This window comes from Acinonyx jubatus, chromosome D2 (assembly GCF_027475565.1).
Source record: "Acinonyx jubatus isolate Ajub_Pintada_27869175 chromosome D2, VMU_Ajub_asm_v1.0, whole genome shotgun sequence".
Classification (NCBI taxonomy): Eukaryota; Metazoa; Chordata; class Mammalia; order Carnivora; family Felidae; genus Acinonyx; species Acinonyx jubatus.
In genome coordinates, this window is record NC_069393.1 from 69,405,623 (window position 1) to 69,432,538 (window position 26,916).

A 26,916-nucleotide genomic window follows, 5' to 3' on the forward strand; every position below is an offset into this window, starting at 1 on the left:
TCATTGAGTCCCCTAGAAAAATATAAACAAAACCTTGCAAACTCAGAACTATAAAATAAGACCTCTAAGGAAGTTAAGAACTAATATTTTAGATTTTTTCAAAGTTTTTTTTAAAGTTTTATTTAAGAGAGAGACCGTGAGCAGGGGAGGGGCAGAGAGAAGGAGAGAATCTCAAGCCCCCATGAGGGGCTCGAACTCACAGATCATGAGATCATGACTCGAGCTAAAATCAGGAGTCATATGTTTGACTGAGCCACTGAGGCACCCCTAGAATAGCAACAGCTATTACTTAACATTGACTACTCAATTACTAAGTTAATTTTTAAGTGCATTATTTCATTTAATGTTCAGGATTATGAAATTATTAAGTCTGTGAAATTATTATGTCTTATGGAAAAAAACAAAAAAATAAAAACCTGAAGCCTAGCACTTGTTCCAGGTCATATAACTAGTATGTGGTTGAACTGAGATTTGGCTACAGGTCTAATTCCACAGCCCAAGCCTTTCTCCTACTTTGAAGTTTGCTCATTTACTCAACAAATGCTTACTGGGTACCTACTATGTACCTATACTATTTTTTTTTTTAAGTTTATTTATTTATTTTGAGAGAGCAAGCAAGGGAGGGGCGGGGGGGAGGAGGGAGAGAGAATCCCAAGCAGGCTCCACATTGTCAGCACAGAGCCCTATATGGGGGTTGAATGCACAAACCATGAGATTGTGACCTGAGCTGAAACCAAGAGTCAGACACTTAATGGAGCCACCCAGGAGCCCCCCTATACCGTTCTATGTGCTACAAGTATGTCAGCAAACTATCTCCACCCTCACGGTGTTTACATTCAAAGGGAGAAAATGAAAATAAACAACATATAATAAAATGTCAGGAAGTGGTCCCATCCTCTTAAAAAAACTAAAGGAGGGCATGAGGGCAGAGAGCAACTCGAGCAGCGATTTTAGATAAGGCAGGGTAGGCCTCTCTGAAGAGCACAGGTATACAGTGAGGAAGCAAGTCACACAAATGTTTGGGAAGGAAAAGAATGTAGCATGCAAGTTTATTCAAGCCTTTTTGGCACAGTGGTTTAACTTAGATTATTTATTTGTTTAGGTACACATTCAAGTTGTTGCAGAAAACTACCTGCAACACAAGAATCCTGGCTATAGTTCACAAGTAAACAATTTACCGAGGCAGAAGTGAAGAGCAGCAAACCCTCCAATTGTCACATCCGATGCACAACTGTTCCTAAGAATTCTGGTTGGGACCTTGGACAATATACTGATGTTAGAAAACAGAGACATGGATGTGTAAACAAAGACATTTGGAAATAGATTGATTCAGGAAAATTTAAACCAAAGGAACTGAAAAGTAATTTTCTTTATAGAATATTAAATGAAGGCGAAAAAAAAAATAGTTGTTCTAGAGCTAAGCCGAGTCACAAAGCATTTTCTTTGGAATTTAAAATATCATGTGAGGGGCGCCTGGGTGGCTCAGTTGGTTAAGCGTCTGACTTCGGCTCAGGTCATGATCTCATGGTTCATGAGTTCAAGACCCGCATCGGGCTCTGTGCGGACAGCTCAGAGCCCAGAGCCTGCTTCAAATTCTGTGTCTCCCTCTCTCTCTCTGCCCCGACCCCACTCATGCTCTGTCCCTCGCTCAAAACTAAATGTTAAAAAAAAATAATAATAAAATATTATGTGTATAACAAAAGATGAACTTAGTTAAAAATAATATCTAGTATTTTTAAATGTCTTAATGTGTACAAACAATTCCATCAGCTATCATCCCCCTCACAGACATGAAAAATGTTTGATTCAGAAAGGTTGATATGAACCACAAAACAGAGTTTGCAAGTGGAAGGGGGACTCTCCAACAGCAGGCCTCTGACCACAACTGTGCTTACCCCAGTCTACCGCGCGGCCACTGTTCAGACAGGATGGGGCAAAAAGAATTTTCTACTGTATTCCTAATATTTTTAGATAAATTTAATACAACTAGTTCATTTCAGATAACCACATTTAAAAAATCTTCTGAAGCCAAAGTAACTAGGCTCAGATTTTAACTCTGGCATCTACTAGCATGTGACCTTGACTTAATCTCTCTGTGCTTCGGGTACCTCATCTGAAAAATGGGAATAATAGTTCATACGACAGAGAATTGTGATTCCATGAGTTAATATATGTAAGTGCCAGGCATATAATCAACAGCGTGTAAGTATTTGCTGTTATTATTATTTAATGTACAACATCTCACAATTTACAAGAGGGGCATTAAAGTGAAGAGTCCAGATCTGAGCAAAGTGGGAAGACACATCAGAGACAATCTCAAAAAAAGGATCTGAAATTGCACTACTAGGCATTTATCCAAGGGATACAGGTGTGCTGTTTCGAAGGGACACATGCACCCCCATGTTTATAACAGCACTATCAACAGCCAAAGTATGGAAAGAGCCCAAATGTCCATCGATGGATGAATGGATAAAGATGTGGTATGTATATACAATGGAGTATTACTCAGCAATCAAAAAGAGTGAAATCTTGCCATTTGCAACTATGTGGATGGAACTGGAGGGTATAATGCTAAGTGAAATTAGTCAGAAAAAGACAAAAATCGTATGACTTCACTCATATGAGGACTTTAAGAGACAAAACAGATGAACATAAGGGAAGGGAAACAAAAATAATATAAAAACAGGGAGGGGGACAAAACAGAAGAGACTCATAAATATGGAGAACAAACTGAGGGTTACCGGAGGGGTTGTGGGAGGGGGGATGGGCTAAATGGGGAAGGGACACTAAGGAATCTACTCCTGAAATCATTGTTGCATGATACGCTAACAAATTTGGATGTAAATTTTTTTAAATAAAAAATAAAATTAAAAAAATAAAAAGGGTCTGAAAGAACAGTACAAAAGGAAAATAAGGAAGTTACCCTAAAAATCAACAATGGTAAAAGCACTGAAGGTCTAAGCACAAAAGCATATAGTTTATTCATAATAGCAGCAGTCCAGTAAGGATATGAGAAGCAGCCATACCCAGGCACCCCAAGGGTAGTATTTTTAAGTTTATTTATTTGAGAGAGAGAAACAGTACGAAAGGGCCAGAGAGAGAGGGAGAAAGAAAATCCCAAGCAGGCTCCGTGCTGTCAGCACAGAGCCTGACACAGGGCTTAACCTCTCGAACCATGACATCATGACCTGAGCCGAAATCAAGAGTTGAACACTTAACTGACTGGGCCACCCAGGCGCCCCAGTTTTAGGGTAGTATTAAGAAGAAACTTGAGTTTCAGGGTACCTGGGTGGCTCAGTTGGTTAAGCGTCCGACTTTAGCTCAGGTCATGATCTTGCAGTTCGTGAGCTCGAGCCCCACATCAGGCTCTGGGCTGACAGCTCAGAGTCTAGAGCCTGCTTCAAATTCTGTGGCTCCCTCTCTCTTTGCCCCTCCCCTGCTCCCACTCTGTCCCTCTCTGTCTCTCAAAAAATGAATAAACGTTAAAAAAAAAAAATTTTTTTTTAAGAGAAGACTTGAGTCTCAAGAAGAATTTGTACACTCATGTTCACAGTACTATTATTCACAATAGCCAAAATGTGGAAGCAACCCAAATGTCCACTGACAGACGAATGGATAAGCAAAATATGGTATATACATAAAATATTCACACATAAAAAGGAAGGCATTTCTGACAGATGCTACAATACGGATGACCCTTGAGGACACCCGCTAAGTGAAATAAGCCAACTGCAAAAAGACAAATACTATGATTTCACTTTACATAAAGTATCACGGATAAATTTTAGAAACAGAAAGTAGAACAGTGGTTGTCAGGGGCTGAGGGCAGGAGAATAGGGAGTTGTTGAATGGGTATGCTTTTCACATTTGGGTATGGGTTTCACATTTGAAAGATGAAAAAGCTATGGAGACTGGTTGCACAACAATAAACCTAACACTACTGAACTGTATGCTTAAAAATAGTTAAGATGGGGACGCCTGGGTGGCTCAGTCAGTTGAGCATCTGACTCTTGATTTCAGCTCAGGTCATGATTTCATGGTTTAGGAGATAGAGCTCCCGCGTTGGGTTCTGTGTTGACAGTGCAGAGCCTGCTTGCGATTCTTTCTCTCCTTCTTTGTCTCTGCTCCTCCCCCACTTGTGCACACTCCCTCTGTCTCTCAAAATAAACATTTAAAACAAATATTTAAGATGGTAAATCTTATGTGTATTTTGTCACAATCTAAAATAAAAATTGAAAATAGAAAAAAAGAAGGGCTTTGGATGCTTAAGAGATTCGAGTTCACTGGATAAACCAATGAAGGGTAAGCTGGTTTGGGGAAGACTGATCCACTGAGGAAGAAAATCTAGAAGAGGGGCATCTGGGTGGCTCAGTTGGTTAAGGCTCAGGTCATGATCTCATGGGTGTGGGATCAAGCCCCAGGGCAGAGCCTGCTTGCCATTCTCACTCTCCCTTTCTCTCTGCTCCTCCTCCCTCTCTCTCCCTCAATATAAACTTAAAAAAAAAAAAAAAAAAATCTAGAAGAGTAAACAGTGGAAGCAAGAGATCATTAAAAGCCAGTTACCTATCTAGCAATATTTGGATTATATTTTTTTCTGTCACCCTCCTCTAGTATACAGACTGCTTCCACTCCTTTCTTTACATATATATCTCCCATTCCAAATTTTTTTTAAGTATCATTTTAAAAAAAGAGAATCGGTCTGTATTTTAGTGAAGGTTAAGAAGGTTTCCTTTCTTAAAGGTTATAAAAGACTGTCTAAACATTTGCATCACTTAAATAAAAAAATCTAGAATAAAAATACAGGACAATATTAAGATGAAATAAAATTAAACCATCATTAAAATAGAAATTAACTATCAATCCAAGAGAAGTCTAAAAATAACTATATTCTTAATTACTGATAACTAAGCAATTCTCTAAATTTTAATTTTTAAAACCAATGGATTTACGATGGGAATTTTAAGAAAATCTTTTTTAATTGCATGACTTCTTGTTTCCTTTTGAATTTCTCATAGTTTTAACAATATTATGCTCTACATTCTTTCAAAACTGAAAAACTTGTCTTTATAAATATTTCTAGATCTTTAATGAATTCACATTAATATTTATTCCTTTAGGCATATAGTAAGTAACTAGACAAACCTGACATTTGCTCAATTATTCAGCACATATTTGTTGATGAACTGCAACGTGCATGACTATTATGGAATTCCAAGATGATACTTTCCTTTAAAGAATTCAATCTTTAATCCTAACCGGTTGGGGGGGGGGCACAAAAATGTTAAAACCTTACTTCTTTATGGTGTGCTCCTGTTGTAAATACTTCTCCTGCACACATTTTTCAAACATAACTAATGCATGTTCTCCCTTATTCATTCCATTTGGAACTCGGTGTTCTTCTGCAAACTCTGTAGATAAAAGCTCAGATTCTATTTCTTCCAACAAATCCTCTGACGCCGAAACATTCTTTATTTTTGAAATAAGTTTCTTGGTGCAGTCTGTATCGTAAGGACTTTCTGAATAAGTCTTTTGATTTGCTGCTTCTGTAAATGTAGATGACCTCAATTCCGCCAATATCTGTGTCACTGTCTGCTCAGTTTCATTTGTTTTTGAAGCTTGCTCTGTAAAACCTCCACCGGGAAAATTAGCTAGTTGTTCAGAATTTTCTGGGCATATGTCTGTTTTAGCACAAGAATCCTCACCTCCACCATGATCCTGAATATAGTTTTCCTGTGCTTCAATCTGATTGTGTTCATTAGGCTGACATAAAGTTTTATCAAGGTTTAATGATGGCAGCGTAGACTCATTTTCTAAGCTGCTGCTGTCATCACCAGACAACAAGTTGCAGGAGTCTTCCTTTAATTCAAATGTTTTCCCGATATTTTTATCAGAGGAAACGGAGACTATGTGCTCTGCCTCTGACATGCTGACTGGCACCACTTCACTCTGCACTGCTTCAAATCTGTTCCTGGTCTTCGTTTTACATCTAAAAAAGCGAAAACATCAAAATTGTAAAAAATTTAAAAAGTTTTGTAAACCATGACCTCATATGTATTTGCATATACTCCATGATATGAAATAATTAAGGCCACAAATTTACCATTAATAACTCTTTGAAAGGGGGAAAAAAAACCCACAACAAATAAGACAGGCAATCCAAGTGTGCCACAACCAGGAGGGTGCTACAAATCTTACTCTCCTTTCCTCCTTTAATTCAGTCACACAACTTCACTTCAGGTGCAGTTTGCATTCCTTAATCACCTCTATGAGATGTTGGGTATAAAATATACAAGTTTAAATTGTTAGAATTCAACTGAATTGTTTAGAATTCCTTCAGTTCTATGAGAGGCAAAAGACACTCTCAAGAATCTATCAGAAAATATTGAAGGAATATTTCACTAGAAGAGAAAGATTATAAAACAACTCACACTAATGATGATAACAATTTACTGAAAAGGAAAACCCTATCTATAAAACTCTATCTATAGCCCAGGCTCCTAAAGCTGGATGTTAAAGATCCCTGGCGGGAATTTGTTTTTCATCCAGGCAAAAATCCAGGAAGTACCATGGTGATTTTCAAACATTCTCATCAAGAATAAACAATGCTCAATGCAACTCAAATGGAGCCCATATGCACTGCCCGGGTCATAAAAGAAACATTGACAAAACGAATTCAACAACTAGAATACATTTTTATGCTGTTTATGAGGGTTACTATTTTAGTTATTTTCTGAAAATTAGTCAACTTCAAAAATTATCCTAAGACAGATAAATATAAAATATTTCAGCAATCTTGATGAAAAAGAACCGTCAACTTCTTTTCGTCACACATCAACAAAGCATGTATAGAGTAGATGAGCTACCAGTGTCATATAAGATTGGATAAAAAAGGGGGCAGATCATAGTTTTGACACAAACTAGGAAAGAAAGAATTCCAGATGGAAGGTGTATTTATGGAAAACAAAAATATAAAATTTTTGAATAACAGAAAGATATATATTCACGTTGGTCTGTGATGGAAGCATTGGTCAGGGATTCTGAAAAATGATAAGAGACTGTCAGGTGGAACCTGGGAATGATATGCAAGAATGAATTTTATGACACCATAAATCATGATGGACTTGTATACTTGATTATACTACAGTTTCTAGCACACAGTAGATTCTCGAGTATTGCATTAAAGTACAGAAGTGATCTAATAAAACTAGTACTGTATTTGAGGAACATTCTTCTAGGAGTGTAGAAAATGGGGAAGAATAATTCTAAGAAAAGAGGACCAGTTTGTTAAGTACTCTGGTTTTTAGTTTACTGTCCTTTGAGGCATCAACTAGCACAGACGCTGGCCTTAATCCTACACATTACCTATCTGTATAACATATTTCCAAAGCACCAAATAGAAATTATCATTTTCTTGCTGCATATATATTATAACGAAGACAAAGCCCACACTAGTATTAAAGGCTTGGTTTACACAATACAAATTAATGCAGTAAGTTATAAAGGCCTCATAAGCATGCTGTATTCTAAAATCTAAGATAAAATAATTCTCACACGGGGCATTAGCCACCTGTATAGTTCTCCCTAAAGTAAGTCACTGTGAGATATAACTTGTGAATGTGTTGCTGCCAAATTTGAAGTATTTAGAAATCAATCTAAAAACTAATGAAGTGGTTTTAATCATCATAACCAATGTTATAGCAACTGAAGGTGAACTCAGAGCTGACCAAAATAACAGATAAAGAATCTATTTAAATGAGTTAAGTAATACAAAGGCATTGTGACTCTCCAGCACAGAGCAAGTAAGTTTTATCATTAGAGAACGTGTGCCATGCTTTGTCAAGAGAAAAGCACTAAGCAAATACTGAGTATCCTTTTATCCAGCCTTCATATTCTCCTGGGTTCAGTCTTCACCCTTTTTTCCCTCCTAGAATTCATCCACTTTGAAAATTTGAACCAACAACTCCTAGCAGATATCCACATTAGTTACTTTCAGTCCAGTATTCTTGAGTTACAGATAATGAATTCCTGTTTGCCTTCACTCTATCTCTGTACCGGTATTAAAATCTCCATCTGAATGTAGGCATTTCAAGTGGATATTCCACCACAGCCTCAAACTGAAAACGGTTTAAAAATCTCCAATCAAAATTGTAGCTCCTATAATTGAGCACTCCCAGCTAATCCTTTCGATTTCTGTCAATGGTATCATTTTTCTTAGTCATGACTCCTTCCCTTCCTTTGCTCCCATATTCTTTCACCAACTTCATGTCTCCTCCAATTATACCTTTCCTTTCTACTGCCACTGTCCCCTACCTGCAACCCAATTCAGGTGTAATCACTTCATACCTTAACACTTGAAATGTTGATTTCTCAGTCTTACTCCATTCCTATTGTCTTCCCTGCAACTCCAAGTAAAAAAATAAAGAGCTTAATAAAAAGTGCAAGTGACTTGAGACAGCACTAGGTCAAGTATCACCCAATCCAGAAAAGGGGTTGAAGCATGTACTACAATAGCTCTGCCAAAAGGGAACAGGAGCTGCCCTGTGAAGGGAGCCGGCCCTCGATGGCAGAAGGGACCAGGGAGCTACAACACTGACCCTAGAAGATCCACACATATCATAACCTCCACGGAGACTACCACCAAATGCAACCTGATGAACCAGATTAAGACCAGGGATATCTCTTTCCTCTTTGGAGGTTCCTATAATAAGAATTCTGCCTCGACTGGCTGGTCTTCGGCCAACTACAAAAAGGCTAGCTAGAGAAAAAAAAGAGGGAACATATTTTAGAGTCAAATTACCTCTTCTTTAATTCAAGCAGCTGGAAACTTAACACCTTTATCCTTTCTTCAGGTAGAATAAGGAGTTTGTAATGTTTTTTGTGGCTTGTTTTGTTTCTTAAGTAATTGAAACCTATCTTAATTTCTGGAATAAGTTTTCTCTGATAATGAAAAGTGGCAGAAAGATACAACATCAAACCCATACAAGGGACTGTACTTCAGAGAGAAGTAAAAAGGATGGGGGTGTTTTACAGAGGATGATTACAGACCTAAGAATAAAAACTAAAACCACGTTTATACCTCAGAATGTGATTCCTCCTCAGTAAACCAGTCATACTACTTGTCCAATCTTATCTCTCAACACATTCCTAAAATCCTAGGACTTCACTATAATCTACCACCCTGACCAGTCTACTCAAGATTCCTTCAATCTACACATTAACATTTCCATGGCTTTGCCATGGAAAATGTCCTTCCTTTCAGTCTATTCGGAGTCTAACTACATTTAAAGGACCAATTCTAAATCCACATCTTCCTCCAAATTTTCTCTCATTGTAAGTACAGAAATAATCTCTCATGTAAATGAAAACATACTGCATTTGTATACACTCATCAAGCACACAGTCCCTGCCTTCCCAATGACATTTCTGGACAGTCTCTAGCTTTTTAAATGAGCTTTGTACTTTCAAGGAGGAACCTCACTCTGAAGTGAATCAAACTTCTTAAATCCCAAGCAATATGATAATGGTAATAATGAATAATCTAACATACACTCTTTACTATATTTACATTTATTCTTGCAAATGTTAAATGTTGTTCAGTTCTCCATGAGGGTGGGATCCACTGAGTTTATACAATGATCTGAGACTTGTAATATTCTACGAACAGTGCAGAACAAATATTGTCTCACTCTCAATATTTATCTAAGTGAAAAAAAATAAGTCTGTTTTTATGATTACCTCAGCTTAGACTGTTTCACATATTACCCTTCCATAAATTAAAGGAAGCTTAATTTAACCTCAAAAGACAAGTACTTTCTATATTGTTGCTCACTATATGCCCCTGACCTTTCACATAAATTGACATCTGGTAACCACTTAGTTTGCAAACTTAATTTTCTGATGCTCAAATGAATACTACTTGCACAACAAAAGGAGAGGTGTTGAGAAAAATCTATGTGTATATATGTAATAAAGCCATCAACCAAAGATTAAGTAACTGTACAAGATTATGTACAATGAGCTTGATTATGTCCACAATTAACCAGATAACTGGGGGGGGGAACCAGTCAGCTGAGTCCTCTTGCGGGCCTCCAGTTGGCAACACAGATCACAGATGTAGGCCAGTGTGGTTGCTGTCCAAGTTTTTTCTTTGGGGATAGGGGAATTGTCATTGAAATTACTGAGGATCCAATAGCCTAAGAGCAGTTAGACACAGGTTTACAAAATTGTTTTAATTAAGAAGTGCTCATACAAATCCAATCTACACTCACATATAAAGATATAGTGATTACAATTACAGTATCTATTCCTTTTTTTGAGTTCAAAATAACACAGGTTATCTGACTTTTTAGCAACTCTTACTCATTAGGGGAAAATGCTGTATTTAAACCTTAGCAGTCACAAAATTCCTCAGTTGAAGCTTCCTTCCCCCCACCCCCCCGCCCAGAGTTGGTTCTGTTTCTGACACAGTACTACAGGACCAATTCACACTTCAATATTGTTTCAGGAGTGAGAATTGGTTTCGCTCTTACTGGAGCTCATCAGCTGTAGGCAACTGGTCAAGAAACATTTTTTATTTGCCTTAAAGCCAACCATTATCTACCTTTGTTTTATTTATTTATTAACACTTATTCATTTTTGAGAGACGGAGTGCAAGTGAGGGAGGGCCAGAGAGAGAGGGAGACACAGAATCTGAAGCAGGCTCCAGGCTCTGAGCTGACAACACAGAGCCTGACGCGGGGCTCAAACTCATGAACTGTGAGATCATGACCTGAGCTGAAGTCAGATGCCCAACTGACTGAGCCACCCAGGTGTGCCTGTTTTATTTTTTAATGAAAAAAAAAACCTCTCATTTCTACAAAATTACTTCCATATAAGAGCCTTACAAATAAAATAAAAACACTGTCTTTAAGAACTTTTAGTACTAGTACTTGTTTTCTTAGTAATTAGCAATATAAACAATAAAAAAAAACTTAAGCCTACTCAATATAACGCAAAAACAAATGAATCCAATCCACATATATTTGGTAATAGGTTATCAAACAAGCCTCATACAAAAGTACCAAGTCACAAATACAATTCCAAACTATTAATTCATTCACCAGGTACGTACCGACTGAGCACGCATTATGTGCACATACTGTTCTATGTGTTGAGTACATGGCAGTGAAGAAAATATCCATCCCTTAGGGAATTTACATTTTGGTATAGTGGACCAATATATATATAAAAGCTCCGTGTTAAATCTTTTACTCTTTTTGTTTATAGCATTTTAATATGAACATCTGTCAGTGTTCCCTCAGAAGCTATAGAAGATATGCATAAGCGTTTTAAATTCAACAGAAAAATCTGGCTCAGTTCAGCATAAATATTTACAACAAACTACACAGTTTTAAATTACAAACTATACCATTTGAGTCTCAAGTAATACTAGCTGTATATTTCTTAGATAACATCCACTAAGACAAGCAAGTTGAGTCTGTGAGAGCACTCCTATTCTTAAATACAATGGTTTACTGTCCTTTGAAGGCAAAGTACATTGAAAGGTTTTTCACATATTTCCTAAATACACATTGAAAGCACCATGAACAAAATAACTTATATGACCAGTTCTAAGAAGGTTCTGATAAGTCAATTAAAATCAGAAGCAATAAATAACATCAAAGATGCATCCATAGTCCAACATAATCTGATCACAATCCTCAAGTAACCCGAGTAACTGGTTTTTGATGGATGTTACCTTTAAAATACAAACACTTTCCTGGATAAAGTTTTTAAACACAGAATAAACTAACAGGACAGAAAGGAACGTGTGTAAAAAACATGAAAACCTTTTTTCACATGATGAAAATATCACACACTGAAGTTCACAGAAGGCAAATCAAATTCTACTTTTAAAAGATTAAAAACAAAAAAAGATTAAAAACTAAGATATTTCAAAAAACTCTGGATAAGTTCTATCAAAAAGGAGAAATATTTTGTACAGTAGTCACATTCTTTTTTTTAATTTTTTTTTAATGTTTATTTTTGAATGAGAGAGAGACAGAGTGCAAGCAGGGGATGGGGCAGAGACAGAGAGGGAGACACAGAATCTGAAGCAGGCTCCAGGGTCTGAACTGGCAGCACGGAGCCAGACACAGGGTTTGAACTCACGAACTGCAAGATCATGACATGAGCTTAAGTCGGACACTTAAACTGAACCACCCAGGCACCCCCAGTAGTCACATTCTAGTTAAACTTGTAAGTAAAAATTTAACTTTAATAAAGGAAACTTTGAGTTTCCTTTATGTGAAACATAGCACAATATTTTTAAAGTTGCCTTAAGTCTACAGCTTGAAGAGTATGAAGCCAAGGTCAGTATCCTTGTGGGGTTTGTTTAGCTTTGCACCCAAGACTCAGGGCAGAGCAAATTTTAGGGTTATGTGCATTATATCACAAAAGAAAACATTAGGACAGACTCAGGGCAATAGATGCAGCAAGAGTCCCCCCAAATAATACCAAACCCTGTGACAGGATAACAGGAGAAAGAGAAATTATGATCCATCAAGATTCCAGGAAAAAGAGGTTAAGTAGCCATATAATCTATCACGTTATTAAGTCATATGTTATATTATCAGTTTAGTATCTTAGACCCATACAATTTTATGTAACTCTAATAATAAGTTTTAAAGCAGAAAGTTTTTAATATAGAAATCTTAGTTTGAAGCTATCTGTAGAGAGCTATTTAAACTTTACTGAGTCTCAGAAAGTGTAAAAAGTTTTCAGCTAATTTTTTCCAAATCTGAAAATTAAAAGAAGGGTGGGGGGAAGAAAAATGACTGACCTATATAGTTCCTTCTTCAAAAAAGACGACTAATAAAGTTAAAAGTAAGTGGTAAGTCTGCCTTATATTAAGTCGTTCTGGTTAATGTTTAAATTTTGAAACCACCTTTGGCCTGGGCTCAGTTAACATGGTACGATATGGTTCACTAAAAAAATTATTCATTAGTACTAACTACATAATCATCCCTATAGTAGATTACCAATTCATGTGCCGTAATGACAAATATACTCACAATCCAATCAGTATTTTCCTTTGCCAGGTTTAATTGATACTTTGTATCTATTGCCCCTCCATCCCAATATTATTCCTTTTGTTTACTTTTTAGCCTAAATATTTTTTTTAATGTTTACTTTTGACAGAGACAACAAAGGGGGGGAGAGACAGAGAGAGATGGAAACACAGAATCCAAAGCAGGCTCCAGCTCTGAGCTGTCAGCACAGATGTCGAGGCAGGACTTGAATTCACAAACCGTTGAGATCATGACCTGAGCAGATGCTTACATGACTGACCCACGCAGGCACCTCAGCCCAAATAGATTTTTAAAATCTCAGTAGCTAATAAATAAGTTCAAAGAAGTGTGAAATCATGAGATTACAAATGATTTCAAAATCAAATGATCAATGCTCCTAGTGTTGCCCTGAAATGAATACTAAATGTAACATTGCAATATCCTAAGCCCAATGAATGTTGAGAAATGCAAAATTTAGCTTTATTATTTAAAGCTAGAGATAAGGGATAAAAGAAAAATCCAAGTTTTACTGAAAGAAAAAACAAAACAAAACAAAACTTGAGACCAAGGATTCTTATTTTAACATGAACCTGTTAGAAGAATTTGGAAAACTAATGCAGATTAGTCATTCCTCAAAGGAAAAGATGATTTTTCTAAATCTCTAAATAAGGCCGCTTCCACCTATTATCTCTTCGTAAAGACTGAATATACAGTACAGTTACCTTCACTTTGAGATGTCAGTACGTAGCTGTAAAAAGTGTACTAAGCAACTGCCATCGAATAGCACTAAAGGCCAAGTCTTGCATTTATGGGTGAAGGAACTAAAAGGTTAAGAGTAGCTACTGGGCTACACTACTCCCTTCATGTTAGTGGTTAAAACTCTGAAACACCAATGACATTCTCTGAACCTCCACTGTTTAAAGTAATCTCGAGGTTTATATGCTGGTATTCTGAATTTGACAAGGTTTTAAAAATTAATAATATCAACAGAAACACAATCCATGCATTTCCAGGGAAAAACAAGAATACAGGCACAAGCCAGGCATTTCCAGGTAGATTCTTCAGTATTTACATGTTGGCCTATTACACTGTAAAAAGGAGTTTTAATTCTTTGTAAGATTTGTGAATTACTCAGTAATGTCACTGAATTTAAAATAAAAAGACCAAAAAGGAAAGGAAAAAAATGAGGCCAATCATCACCCTTTTCTATTTCTGTAATGATGAATAAAGAGTTGAAAAGCAGGTGCACAGAGAATAGTATACCTTATTAACAAGGAGATAGTTTAGTTTCACTATCAATGTCTCTTGAACCTTAATTTTCCCCACAAGATCAACTCCGGCTAATACGAAGGTGTAGCCTGTAGTTGGTAAGGCTACACCCACAATTAGCATACCTATACACTTAGTCTTTTTTTAATGATTACCAGCACAGCTCTTGAAATACTGTTGCACCGATCTGCTGCATACTTTTCTTACAAAAACTTCCAGCCTATCATTTTGAAAGAAGTAAAAACACTAGGCATCAAGGGAACATCACACACACACGGAGAAAACTGCCAAATGCCTTGGTACCGTATGCCATTATTTTTACTAAACTAATTCCCACAGGTAACAAGACTAACAAGTGAAAGGAGCAGATTCTAATCCTGATGCTCCGACTCCAAATCCAGGTCTCTTTAAACAAAACCAAGATGTGAATGTTAGCCACAGCTGTTAAATTGCTACAGCTAAGCATTAATTACACCTGCGCTGTCCCCAGGCTTGATACTAGGAAACACGTAGAAGAGCCTTTCCCGTGTTACAAGTTTGATAAACACAAATCTGAAATATCCTTACCAGCCAAGGTTTAGCAAACGCCTTGGATGTCCTTGGAAGAAAGGCAACATAAAAACCAAGAACAGTATCTTTCACATCCAAAATCCCCAAAAATCTTAAGTTACTTAAAATCATAGTAACGCAAGTGTTTACAGGACGATAAAAAGTCGCCACAACAGTAAACATAAGTCAACTTGGAGACGAAAAGAGAAATAGACGATTGAGTCTATGAAAAATCGTCAAGCAGGTGGGGCTTAGCTGCAGTTCGCCCTGGGAGACCAGGCAATCGGCCCAAATTCGACTGCTCTCCAGGCACCACTCCAGGCACGGCCCCAGGACCCCCACCGGTCTCTGGGCCGCCGTCTCTCCAAGTCGGCCCGGGACCCAGGGAAGAAGGCAGGGAGAGGAAGGGACTCCTAACTCTGTCCCCCTAGCGCTCGCCTGCCTCCACTGTCCCCGAGAGGCCAGGCGGACGGCCGACCCGGGCCCCGCAGAGCCGCGAGGGAGGTGGGCAGTCCCGCCGCGCCGCCACCACGACTCCCGGTCCGCTTCGGGCACCCGTCAAGCACTCACCCCACTTCTCCGAGCCTCAGGCCGCACCCCTACCGAGGCCGCTGAAGCTCCGGCTCAGGACCTAATTTCTCCATAGTGGGGACCGGCAGACCATGAGGTGCGAGGAGACAGAGAAAAGGGACAACACCGACGCCGCGCTCCCTCCTTCTCGGTTTCCTCAAGCCCCCGCGGAGCTGACACATCAACAAAGATGGCGGCGACGCTGAAGCCGGCCCCACTACAGCTGAGGGGGCGGGGCTCTCTAGAGGAGCCAATCAGGGAGGCGCGGGCGGTGTGACGCGACGCACCTCGGGGCCAGTGTAACCTGTCTGCAGTGGGCGGGGCCAGGGCAGCACCGCCTCCTGCACTTAAGCCCTGAGACCTGCGCTCAGACTCTGGGCACCTACGCCCCAACTGACTTGGCTAGCCAGCGATCCTGCTAGTCCTGTCCTGTGTCTCGCGCCACTTATGACCCAAGCCTGCTCTTTCTTTCTGTGGGACGCGCTCATTGGATATAAGCTCACCTCACCTTTTGACCCTTCTCTTATTAGTCAGGGGCATAAAGCAATAAAAGAGAATTCGAAATTGTGACTTCCCAGCTCTGATGCGCAAACCTTACACCTGACATAAGAGGAATCAGCAGGAGCAGCCTACCTGCCCGTCGACGATTCATCCGTGGGAGAGATTCTGGGGGTTTCCATAACACCGCGTTCGTGTGTACAGGGTGGCACTCATTGCCATTGTTTAATAATAAACTGTTGGTGCGTTCGTCTCTGGCACCAGGCTGTGAGCGCCTTGAGTGCAAGAAGTGTCCTATCCGGCCTGCCAGGTGTCCTTATAGGCAGCGTGGGGAGTGACATGCGGGAGGTGCTCAAATATTAGCAACAAAAAGTGTATTGGGGGGAAAAGTGTATTGAATACAGTTGCTTAAACAGGTCCAGGTAAGTAAGGTGAACAGTTTGTGGAGGTTTTGCAAACCTATGCTGTCCAGTGAAGTGATGTTCTTTGGTTTAGGACTCCTTATTCACAACTTATGAGTGAAAATAGTTCATTGTGACAAGTTGTCGATGTTAGAGTTTGTAAAGCAAAGCTTGTTCCTGTTCTGTTAAGCTTCTTTGATACTAACTACTGGGGGTGGAAATCACTAAAAAATTCAACATTGTGTAACTCTGTTCCTCTTTCCTTTTCAACAGGAAATAGCACCTCCTTCCTTAAATGAAAATAGTGCACTGAAACACACTGCAGTTAAAAGTGTTTTAACCGTGAAGAAATGATTTAACTTTAAAATAGTCAACCAAACATTCCTAGTGAGATATATTATTTCAAGAGAAAATAAAAGTTTAGGCCTTTTTCACAGCTCATATTGTCAGTAATAACATTCATATCGTTATTTCTGAAATATACATATTAATAATAAGCATTAAAGTAATTACGTTTCTTGAAACCAAGATTTTGAGTATTGGAGAAAGGAAATACAATACATAATCAAAGAAATTAAGTAAAAATTATGCAAACCTAAATTTGAATTTGGAAATATCAGTATGAACTCATGGTATTTTTTGTTTTTTCATTAAAAGTCTGTCCACTGAAAAGGCCTGAAACAACGATCAACACAATGCACACTCTTATTCTCCATCATTGGTAAATATAATTTCCCACCAAGAGTCACCTGGGCTCCTCTTGGATATCAAGGACTGTTTCTAAGTCTGGGGCAGGAAAAGTACAGTAAAGTCTAAGACATGTTGGTTGTATCAGAAAGCAAAGAAGAAAGTGAAGATAATAGGAGTTGTGTCAAAGACTCGGGGACAGGGGGTGGGCATTCAAAGGTATGCACATTGGTCAAAGGACAATTAAGCATTCAAAAATGGTAACAGCAACTGATTGATACATCTACTATGTCCAAAATTAATGTGTGTTGATTTTCTAAAACATCATGTGGCCACCTTTGGAAGATGCCAAAGAATCATCACATTCTGAAAACTGATAAAAGAATCAAACATCCTAACTTTCCTGTTACAAACTGAATCTCAAATAGTGTGGGAAAGTTCTTCACAGAATAACGGATAATAAATGCAGAAGATAGATTTTTCCCATTTTTCTAGGCCTGATGAAATAATGGACCTAGTTAACGATCATCAATGAGTCTAAAATCATTAGAAGAAAAGCCAGTGGAAAACTTTATAGTAGATGGATGGGGCTGACAACACTTGAACCTGACAGATCAATTTTAGTATTTCTCAAAGAGACACAACTAGATAATAAGTGTCTTCTGATGTGATGCAATAAAGGAACACAATACCACCTGTGAAGTATTCTTACCAGAGGAGATGTGCTCAAAATTGAATCTAAGAAAAACTGCCATTACTTCATTTTTTGTTTGTTTGTTTTACATTTATTTATTTTTGAGAGACAGAGTGAGACAGAGTGTGAGCTGGGGAGGGGCAGAGAGAGAAGGAGACACAGAATCCGAAGCAGCCTCCAGGCTCTGAGCAAGTGTTTAGCACAGAGCCAGACACAGGGCTTGAACCCACAAACTGTGAGATCATGACTTGAGCTGAAGTCAGACGCTCAACTGATGGAGCCACCCAGGTGCCCCCGCCATAACTTCAATATATAAATTGCAAGAAAATCATTAAAAGGAAATCTCTTTTGGGGTGCCTCGGTGGCTCAGTTGGTCAGGCGTCCAACTCTTCGGCTCTGTTCATGCATGGTCTCATGGTTCATGAGTTCCAGCCCTGTGTCGGGCTCTGTGTTGATAGCATGGAACCTGCTTAGGAGTCTATCTCCCTCTCTCTGCCCTTCCCTCATTTGCTATTTCTCTCTCAAAACAAGTTAGAAAAAATAAACTAAATTAAAAAAAAAGGAAATCTCTTTTTAAAGTATAGTACTGAATACAAATAGAGGATCTTGTTTGGAACCTGATTTGAACATAATTATTAAAAATCATGTGAGACGCTGGAAATTTTAAATACAAATTTTATGATATTAAGAAATTATTAGTGGGCCACCTGGGTGGCTCAGTAGATTAAGCTCTGATTCTCGCTTTCAGCTTGAGTCATGATCCCTCAATATATGGGATTGAGTCCCACATTGGTCTCTGTGCTGAGAGTCCTTAAAGAGGGGAAGCATAACTCCTCTTTCTTAGGTGTAGGTGGTGTATAATGACTTCCTTCCAAAGTGTACAATATGCAAAGAGAGGGAAAACAAAAGTAACTTTAGAGTACAGAAACCTGAGGAACACCACCAGTCGGGGGGGGGGGGGGGGTCGCAAGCATGTTATAAAGATATGTATGAATTGTGTCTTTCTACAATGTCAGTTTTATTCCATCATAAAGCAAGATTAATGTAACCGTAAAGGAGATTCAGGATTCTAAACTCAATGAGATCTCTATGTGTTTAATTTGGCTTCATATAAAGTCATGCAACAAACGAGATACAATAAGGATAAGAAGTTAATGAACAAAACAAAGTCAGTGTATGAGCACACACTTAAGATGAAGACTTGGTAGGTTCTGGGCCAGCTCTAGGCACCTACTGCTTAATATGTTCAAAAAGTTGAGGGTCTCTATTATGTTTAGAGATCACTCAGGCAGAGCCTTCGGCAGCAGGCAGTCAGATGAGGAAAGGTCAACACCCAGAGAGTCTGGCAGTTTGCTGCAGAAATCCTCCCTTTTAAGAGAAGTTTAATCAATCTTGGGCCTTTGCAGGTTTCTTTTAGTGCTAGTGATTATCAGCTCCTGATTCTTCCAGGCCTTACAGATTATTACCCCTCGGTACTTCCAGTCTATATTGGTTTCGGTGATACCTGGCGTCAGCTGCAATACCCTTGGCTGCTTTCCTGATTACATCACAATTTGACCTGAGGGACGCGATCTTGCACTCTACAGGTGGAAAGCATCAACTGTCATGAACCACATCCAAGGATGTACACTTGGTATGATGCAATATGAATGGCACTTTCCCTCTGTAGCCTTCTTTCCAAAAACCTATTAGCTCCAGTCTTATCATGAGAGAAACATGAAACTGACAGTGGGGGAATCTTACAAGATGCCTAACAAGTACTCACTCCTGGAAACTATCAAGGTCATCAAAACAGGGAAAGTCGGAAAAACTGCCATAACCTAGAAGAGCCTAAGGTGATATGACAACGAAATGTAAAAATGTGGTATCCTGAATGGAATTCTGGCTCAGAAAAAGGACAGTAGGTAAAAACTGAGGAAATCTAAATAAACCCTGGACTTTAGTAACAATGTATCAATGTTTGTTCCTTAATTGTAGCTAATGTGTCCTACTAAGGGGAAACCGGGTGTGGTTAATGTGAGAAACTACTAGCTTCTCAACTTATTCTGTAAATCTAAAACTGTTCTAAAAAAAAAAAAATCCATTATGGGGCACCTGGGTGGCTCAGTCGGTTAAGGGACCAACTTCGGCACAGGTCATGATCTCATGGTTCCTGAGTTCCAACATTGTCTCTCTGCTCCTCCCCCATTAGGGCGCTGTCTCTCAAAAATAACAAATTAAAAAAAAATCCATTATAAAGGAAAAAAAGATACAAGTCAGGATTTGCTTCCAAACAACAGGAGTGTGTGAGGGGTACAGATGCAGACAAGATCCACCGTGCATTGGCAATGTTCAAACTTGGTGATCACTACAGGGGGGTACCAGGTTTCTTCTCAATTTTTTTGAAAGGCCCCTAGTCCGCCCCCCCCCCAAAGTTTTCTAAGTATTTAAGTAGCACCAACACATAACCAGGTGCACTTGGGGGGGAAGAAAAAAGTGACCACCTGTGTTTAGTTTCCAAGACCAGGCAGAGGTAGCGGATTAATTTGAAAAACCTTGCAAGACTTTAAGTGGTTAGTGCGACCCAAGGGACCTTTAGGGAGTCGGTTTGCGTCTTTGCGCTCAAAATTCGCCGTCCGCGTTCGCAGGGCCACATTTCTAGAAGCAGCCGGAATAGCTACGGCGTCTCCGCAGAAGAACTTCGTGAGCACGCGGCACCGAAGCACAATGACGTGGCCGGGAGACCAGAGCTCTGCTTCCCCAGCGCACGGAGGGCGCGCGGGGGCGTCGCGGGGCGCACGTGCGCGCGGACTGCGCAGGCGCCGCTCTGGCGCCGAGCCGGACTTCGGAGATGAGGTGAATGCCGGAAGCGCACCTGGGCGGCGGGGTTCCCGGGCACCGGCGGCCGCCACCACGGCCGGGCTTCAGAGACGGGTCGGGGTCGGCGGCCCTTTTGCCTCCTACCAGGTCAGGGTTCCCAGGCACGTGGCGGAGCGAAAAGGGACTGCGTGAGGCCTTCGGGGCTTCAGTCGTTGGGGACCGGACGTTGGGCGCTGGACGTTAGGGTCGGGCGTTGAGCGGGCACAAGGGGCCTGGAAGTGGAGAGAGGATGGAAGGGTGTTGGGGCCCTCGGAGCCTTGGCTGGGAAGGGCAGGTTTAGGGTTGGAGGTTGTGGTGGGGGAGGGGCGAGAGACGTGAGACTTGAGCCCCCTCGCAAAGTGGGGGGGGGGGGGGGGGGAGGAGGCTCTGCCGTACGTTTAGAAAATAGTACTTCCGGGCGTGAGCCTCCAACATGTGAACGTCCCCTGGGATCCCATTCGAGGAGCTGTTTTCTCTGGTCGCCAAAAGAAACTATAGTTTGTGGATTCAGTCACTGCTTTCGTTTAGCTCGAAGCTGCCTGTGCAAACGACACTTAACGCTGCCTAGACTTTCCCCCTACTTCCTGCCTTCTGTAGGGAACGTAGATGCGCCATGCCTTTAGCGGGCGGGATACGGGTGAGCCAGCCCTGGTTCCTTTGGCGAGGGTTTGTAGCGTGTCTGCTGGGCGCCAATCACAGTTAGCACTTGAGTCCTTGCTATGAATACGCTGGCTTGGTTGGCCTCTGGAGTGTGAGAAGGTGCTTCTGGTTTCCTTATTGAGCTCTAAGGGTATTGAATGCGAAGCGGCACGGTCTAGGAATCAGACCTGGATTTTTCATCTCAGCTGTGCAAGGGTGCTCGCTCTGGCGCGCGGGGGTGTGGGGAGGGGATGGTTGGCAAGTTAGTTCACCCGCCCAGGTCCCGCTCACTCAGCTGGAGGAATAAGGACATAGGAATACTTTAAACCTCAGATTACTTCAGTGGGCAAAGTAGTTACTCATGAGTAGAAAAAGTTCTTGGTGGGAGTGGTATAAAAGTAAAGTCGAGATCATAGCTGCCTTTTACGCACTTTGTGAGCACCGGCCACGGTGCTAAGTCTTACACACATTCTCAAACTTAATCCTCATGGGTAAGTGTTATGAGGAAGTGAGTAAGGTTGGCCGCGTTTTGCAGAAACTGAATCCTAAGAAGATGAAGTGATTGGGGTTGAGATAGCATAGCTGAAAGAGGAAGATGAGCCTTTGCTCAGATTTGGGTCTGACCCGCTTACATTTAAAACTTGTGTTCTGCTGAACCATTGGGTTTCACAGCTTTAAAACCGAGCGTTTCCTTTGAGTAGCCATTCTCTCTGAACGCGTGGGAAAAACAAAAGCAAACATCAGAGAAGAAAAAAAATCACAGCTCAGTATCTGTTGCAAGTAGTTTTGGTATTAAAGGACAATGCACAGTGGTAAAAATTCACTTTAGCCTCTAGGCTGTAGTGTTCTGGGAAGGAAGGAGAAGGCTTACTGTCCCTGGTTGCAGATGTATGCTGGGATGCTCCTGGCCACATGGAAGAGGGGGGAGCGGGATCCCAAGGGAGTAAAAGAAAAGGCTTGCCCCTCAGGGAGCTTCATGTTTTATTGATGTCAAATCATGAAGCCCAGAACAAAATTTACAATACAAAGCTAAGGCCTTATTTTTGCCTGTAGAACTCTCAGTAGTCCCTTCCATTCCATTGCTCTTTTATCACATCAGTGATTCCTTTAACATAAATTTGGGGACCCTCCTAATTAACCTCTTGTGTTAGGTTAAGGAAATACATAACTAATTACTATGGATTTGGGAATGGTTATAAATTCTTGCCACCAGTAGCATGTAAAAAATAGTACATTGTATATAGGGGAAACTGCTTGTTTTACAGCTGGGTAAGATTAGCCTATGAGGTCTCATGACCCTTGCAACAGTGTCTGATACCTCTCTGTACCTGTATACCGGAAGTCAGTAGCCCGAGGTTGGGAAGCATGGCATTATGGAATAGTGTCTGCCCACTCCAGATTCAAGCATGCCCAGTGATTGACACAGGATGAAGCCAAGTAGGGATAATTGCAGGTTTTTTACAAGTGTTTTTTAATGTCGAAATACATGTGTTAGAATTGATAGAACTGTAGGGGCACCTGGTGTCTCAGTTGGTTAGGCATCTGGCTCTTGATTTCAGCGCAGGTCATGATCTCACAGTTCGTGGGATCGAGCACAGAGCCTGTTTGGGATTCGGTTTCTCCCTCTCTCTCTCTCTGCACCTGCCCCACTTGCGTGCACACATGCACTTTCTCTCTCTCTCAAATTAAAAAAGAAGAAGAATCGATAGGATTGTAAATCAAGAAAGGCATTTTTAATACGATAATAAACACTTTTTTAAAAAATTAAATTCTACAAGATTTTAGGTAACTGCAGGTTTTACATGTACTCACAGAATTCCAGGCTGCCGCTCCAAAAGCTAGAGCATGAGTGGAAGTGGTTAGTGTTCAAAGTAAGGCGGAGTATGATTCTGCCACCCTGCTGTTGGCTCACATCTGCAGTCCTGTGCTCTGTTGGAAGAAGCATGTCTATATGAAGGTTTCTGATGAACTAGAGAAAGTCCAGACTTGTGAGGACTCCGGAAGGTGCTACATCAGCTGGTGAAGGACCTGGAGGAAAGTTGACCTGGTGGGACATCTCAGATATTTGAAAGGTAGTGATTACAGGGCAGCAACAGAATTGGGGGGGGGGGGGGGAGTGAATTATTTTATAAAAAAGAATGCAGTACAATTGGCTGTCCAAAATTAAAGGAAGTTAAAAGCCTCTAGTTATAGAACAGGTCTTCACCACTATTTGCTCTGGGCGTTGGAATGAAAATTCCTGAATAGGGTGAGGCAAGTGAGGTGTCTTTCTAACCTACATATTTCACCTTTTTATTTGCTGCTTACACTTGTACATTGGGTCTAAGACTGATTCTGTTGTTCCTGAAGTCAAATTTGTTGGCTAATTTTTGGAGTTTCTAAGAGTGGATGTAAGACTTGAGGTTTTGCTATTAAATTTCAGAAAACCTCATAACATGATGTAATTCTCTGTTTAAGACTGCCAAATGTAATTTCAGATAATGAATTTCATTTTTCCTGTCGAGATTGTCATGAAAATAGTGCAGCAGTGTCTTTTAAGTAGTTTTGTATCAAAAGATTCAAATATCTTTTGAATACTTCATTGTACAAAAACACTATGGTAGGTGCTGTGGGAAATCAGGGGGTTTTTGTTAATGGTTTTAAGAAGACATGGTTCCTGCACTCAAGCTACTTAAAATAACCTAGAAGACAGACATAATTGTCTATAGCTAACTGTAATACAGGGTGGAAAGTAACTGACTGTGGATTGACTGTCAGCCTTACTAAATGACAAAGTTAGGAAAGGCTATTTTGGGAGTTACATGTTGTGTATTGAGGGTCCCACTGGTGTCTTGAGAAGAGAACTATACCCTACTTTTGTGGTTTAAATATTACTTGATCCTTTACTTGGTTTAGAATTAACTACACTTTAGGAAAAATAGGCTCAATTTAAATGTAATAGTAATATTTTAATTTTTAAGGATATTTTAATTTTTAAATTTTTTTTGATGTTTATTTTTGAGAGAGAGCATGAGTGGGGGAAGGGCAGAGAAAGAGGGAGACAGAGTCTGAAGCAGGCTTCAGGCTCTGAGCTATCAGCACAGAGCCTGATACAGGGCTTGAGCTGTAACTCACCAGCCGAGCCATGAGATCATGACCTGAGCTGAAGTTGGACGGTTAATCAACCGAGCCTCTGAGATGCCCCAGAGATGTTTTAATCTTTAAAATGCTTTTTTCTATAAAAGTAATTCTTATAATTTGGTAAATTATATATAGTGAAAAAGATTCCTTTGTCAACCTACATTACACAACACTCATTGTTTTAAAAGTTAATGTATTTCATTGATCATGCTTACATGCAGGGGTTATTTTTTTTTCCAGTCATTATATTGGATATACAGTGTTTCTGATTTTTCATTTGCTCTTCTAACACATTTCACAATATTTTTAAAACTAGGACCCTAAATGGTAACGTTAATATTCTGTTTAGTAATGGCATCACAGTTAACTTTTTTCTCCAGTATTTTTCATCATTTTAAATAGGATTTTTGTTATTTAGGATTATTTTAATGGGATGATTTCTAGAAGTAGAGTTGCCAGATGAGTGACTAGGAATGTTTTTAAGAAAACATCTATATCTCAGGGTGCCTGGGTAGCTCGAGTGTCCGACTTCGGCTCAGGTCATGATCTCACGGTTCAGGAGTTCGAACCCCACATCAGGCTCTGTACTGATAGCTCAGAGCCTGGAGCCTGCTTTGGATTCTGTGTCTCCCTCTCTCTCTGCCCACCCCCCCCCCCCCCGCCATGTTCTGTGTCTCTCTCAAAAATAAACATTAAAAAAATTTAAGAATACATTGATATCTTAAGAATGTATACTTAGAGACATACATACATGTACATATGTGTATGTATGTATATTCAAATTGTCTCCCAGTAAGAACATATTACTTTATATTCCCTGCAGTAATGAGTGTCCTTTTTAATCACGCTCATGCTGGGTAGAAAATAAGTTACTTAATTTCAATTTTTGTTTTTTATTACAAATGAGGTTGAATGTTTTTACCCCTATGTTTATCAACCAGTCTTCATCTTTTATGCATTCTGTTCATGACTTTTGCTCACATGTTTTATTGGTATCTATCAATTGTGCTGCAAATAACAGAAAACTCATGGGTTTATTTGATGCCATAGCAAGTCTATGCATAGATCAGAGCTGACGAACTGACTCCAGGTTACCGCCAGAGACCCCAGGTGCTCTGCCTTTCCAGCTCTACGAACCTTAGAGTGTGTGTTCTTCCTTGTGCTTATTTAAGCTTCCTGATTGTGTTATAGGAAGAAAGGGGTGAAGGATCCTGCTATCCAAACCTGTCCATGTTCATCAAGAAAGGACAGAGCTTTCTGGAAGTTCTCCTCAGGAGGATTATTATGGCCAGTGTTGTCTCTAGTGCCAACTGACAAATCAGAGGTAGAAGATGGCCTTTCTGGGTCAATCACAGTGTCTGCTACAGTATCTGAATGTTTTTACTATTTATCACATTTTTAAAAATTTTGGTGTTGAATTTTTCACCTATGTGTTCATCTTTATTTCCTGGCCTCTTTGCTATTTCTTGTAAGTTTTTGTTTTATAGAGTCATGTTTGCTATCAGTTTCTTCGTGATATTTTACCACTTTTAAACAAAAAGCCCCAGAACCCTTCATCTTCTAATGTAGTTGTTGTAGGCTGATTCCCTGGGAAATAAAACCTGAGATGGAGGTTTGTGTACTGTGATGAGTGAACATGGCATTAGTGTTTCTGGAGTTCGTTGGGGTGGCCTTTCTAGTCCAGTATATGCCCAGTATTGGAAAAATGAATGCTTTTGGTTGTATTCATCGTGGTATTTAAAATATCACCACTTGCTTTCTGTATCTTGACAACTGTCTAAGGCACTCGTGACATCTAAAAAAATTTTTTTTAATGTTTATTTTTTTCTGAGACAGAGCATGAGTAGAGGAGGGGCAGAGAGAGGGAGACACAGAATCTGAAGCAGGGTCCAGGCTCTGAGCTGTTAGCTCAGAGCCCAACGTGGGGCTCGAACTCACAAACGGTGAGATCATGACCTGAGCCGAAGTCAGTTGCTCAACCGACTGAGCCACCCAGGCACCCCAGCACTCCCGATATTTTTGAAGTTGAGTTCTATTTTTATCGGCTATTAATATTAGTATTCCACCTTTTTTTTTTTTTGGTTGTTTGCATAGCATGTGTTTTAGTTCTGTTATTTACAGCATTGCTATATGATTTCGTTTTTATCTCTGCTGCTTATGCATAACATTTAGCTGGATCTTTTTCTCCCTAAGTCTTTTTCTCTTTTAATTGAGACTCAATCACTGATACTTGGATTTGGTTCTGTCACATTTGATGTTTTCTATTGACCATGCTTGAATTTTTTTTTTCTGTTAGACTGAGATTTTTTCTTCAGTAATTTTATTTTTTTCTTCAGTAATTTTAAATTCATGTATTGTTTTTGTTCTTCTAGTAGTTACCCTAATATGTTAATGCATTTTTTTTTATAAATTTATCCATTTATTTTGAGAGAGCACATGTGGGAAGGGCAGAGAAAGAGAATCCCAAGCAGGCTTTGCACTGTCAGCATGGAACCCGATATGGGGATCGAACTCAGGAACCGTGAGATTATGACCTGAGCTGAAACCAGCAGTTGGACACTTACCTGACTACGCCACCCACACACCCTGGGAAATGCACATT

At 39.9% G+C, this 26,916-nt stretch overlaps 2 protein-coding genes and 1 long non-coding RNA gene across 5 annotated transcripts in view; 2 read left to right on the forward strand and 1 right to left on the reverse strand.

The window, feature by feature from the left end:
• CCDC186 (coiled-coil domain containing 186) overlaps positions 1 to 15,577 on the reverse strand; it is a 52,517-nt gene extending 36,940 nt beyond the window's left edge. Inside the window, exons 1-2 of the mRNA XM_015071323.3 lie at positions 15,438 to 15,577; positions 5,294 to 5,986 (exon numbers count right to left, since the gene is read on the reverse strand). Of these exons, the coding sequence (XP_014926809.1) occupies positions 5,294 to 5,925 (632 nt within the window). The 5' untranslated portion in view covers positions 5,926 to 5,986; positions 15,438 to 15,577. The remainder of the gene's footprint in view (positions 1 to 5,293; positions 5,987 to 15,437) is intronic.
• A 67-nt stretch (positions 15,578 to 15,644) lies between these two features.
• On the forward strand, positions 15,645 to 19,668 carry LOC113600128 (uncharacterized). Its single transcript, XR_003421083.2, has 4 exons — positions 15,645 to 16,357; positions 16,610 to 16,678; positions 16,994 to 17,057; positions 19,200 to 19,668. It is a non-coding gene; the product is annotated as an uncharacterized LOC113600128 (long non-coding RNA).
• An 852-nt stretch (positions 19,669 to 20,520) lies between these two features.
• Positions 20,521 to 26,916, forward strand: part of TDRD1 (tudor domain containing 1) — a 48,691-nt gene continuing 42,295 nt past the window's right edge. Inside the window, exon 1 of one of the 3 annotated variants that reach the window (XM_027063141.2) lies at positions 20,521 to 20,663. The gene's annotated coding sequence lies outside the window, so the exon portion shown is untranslated. Of the gene's footprint in view, positions 20,664 to 23,069; positions 23,267 to 26,916 lie in introns of those variants that run through there. The other 2 variants (XM_027063140.2, XM_053207210.1) reach the window with 2 other exon arrangements.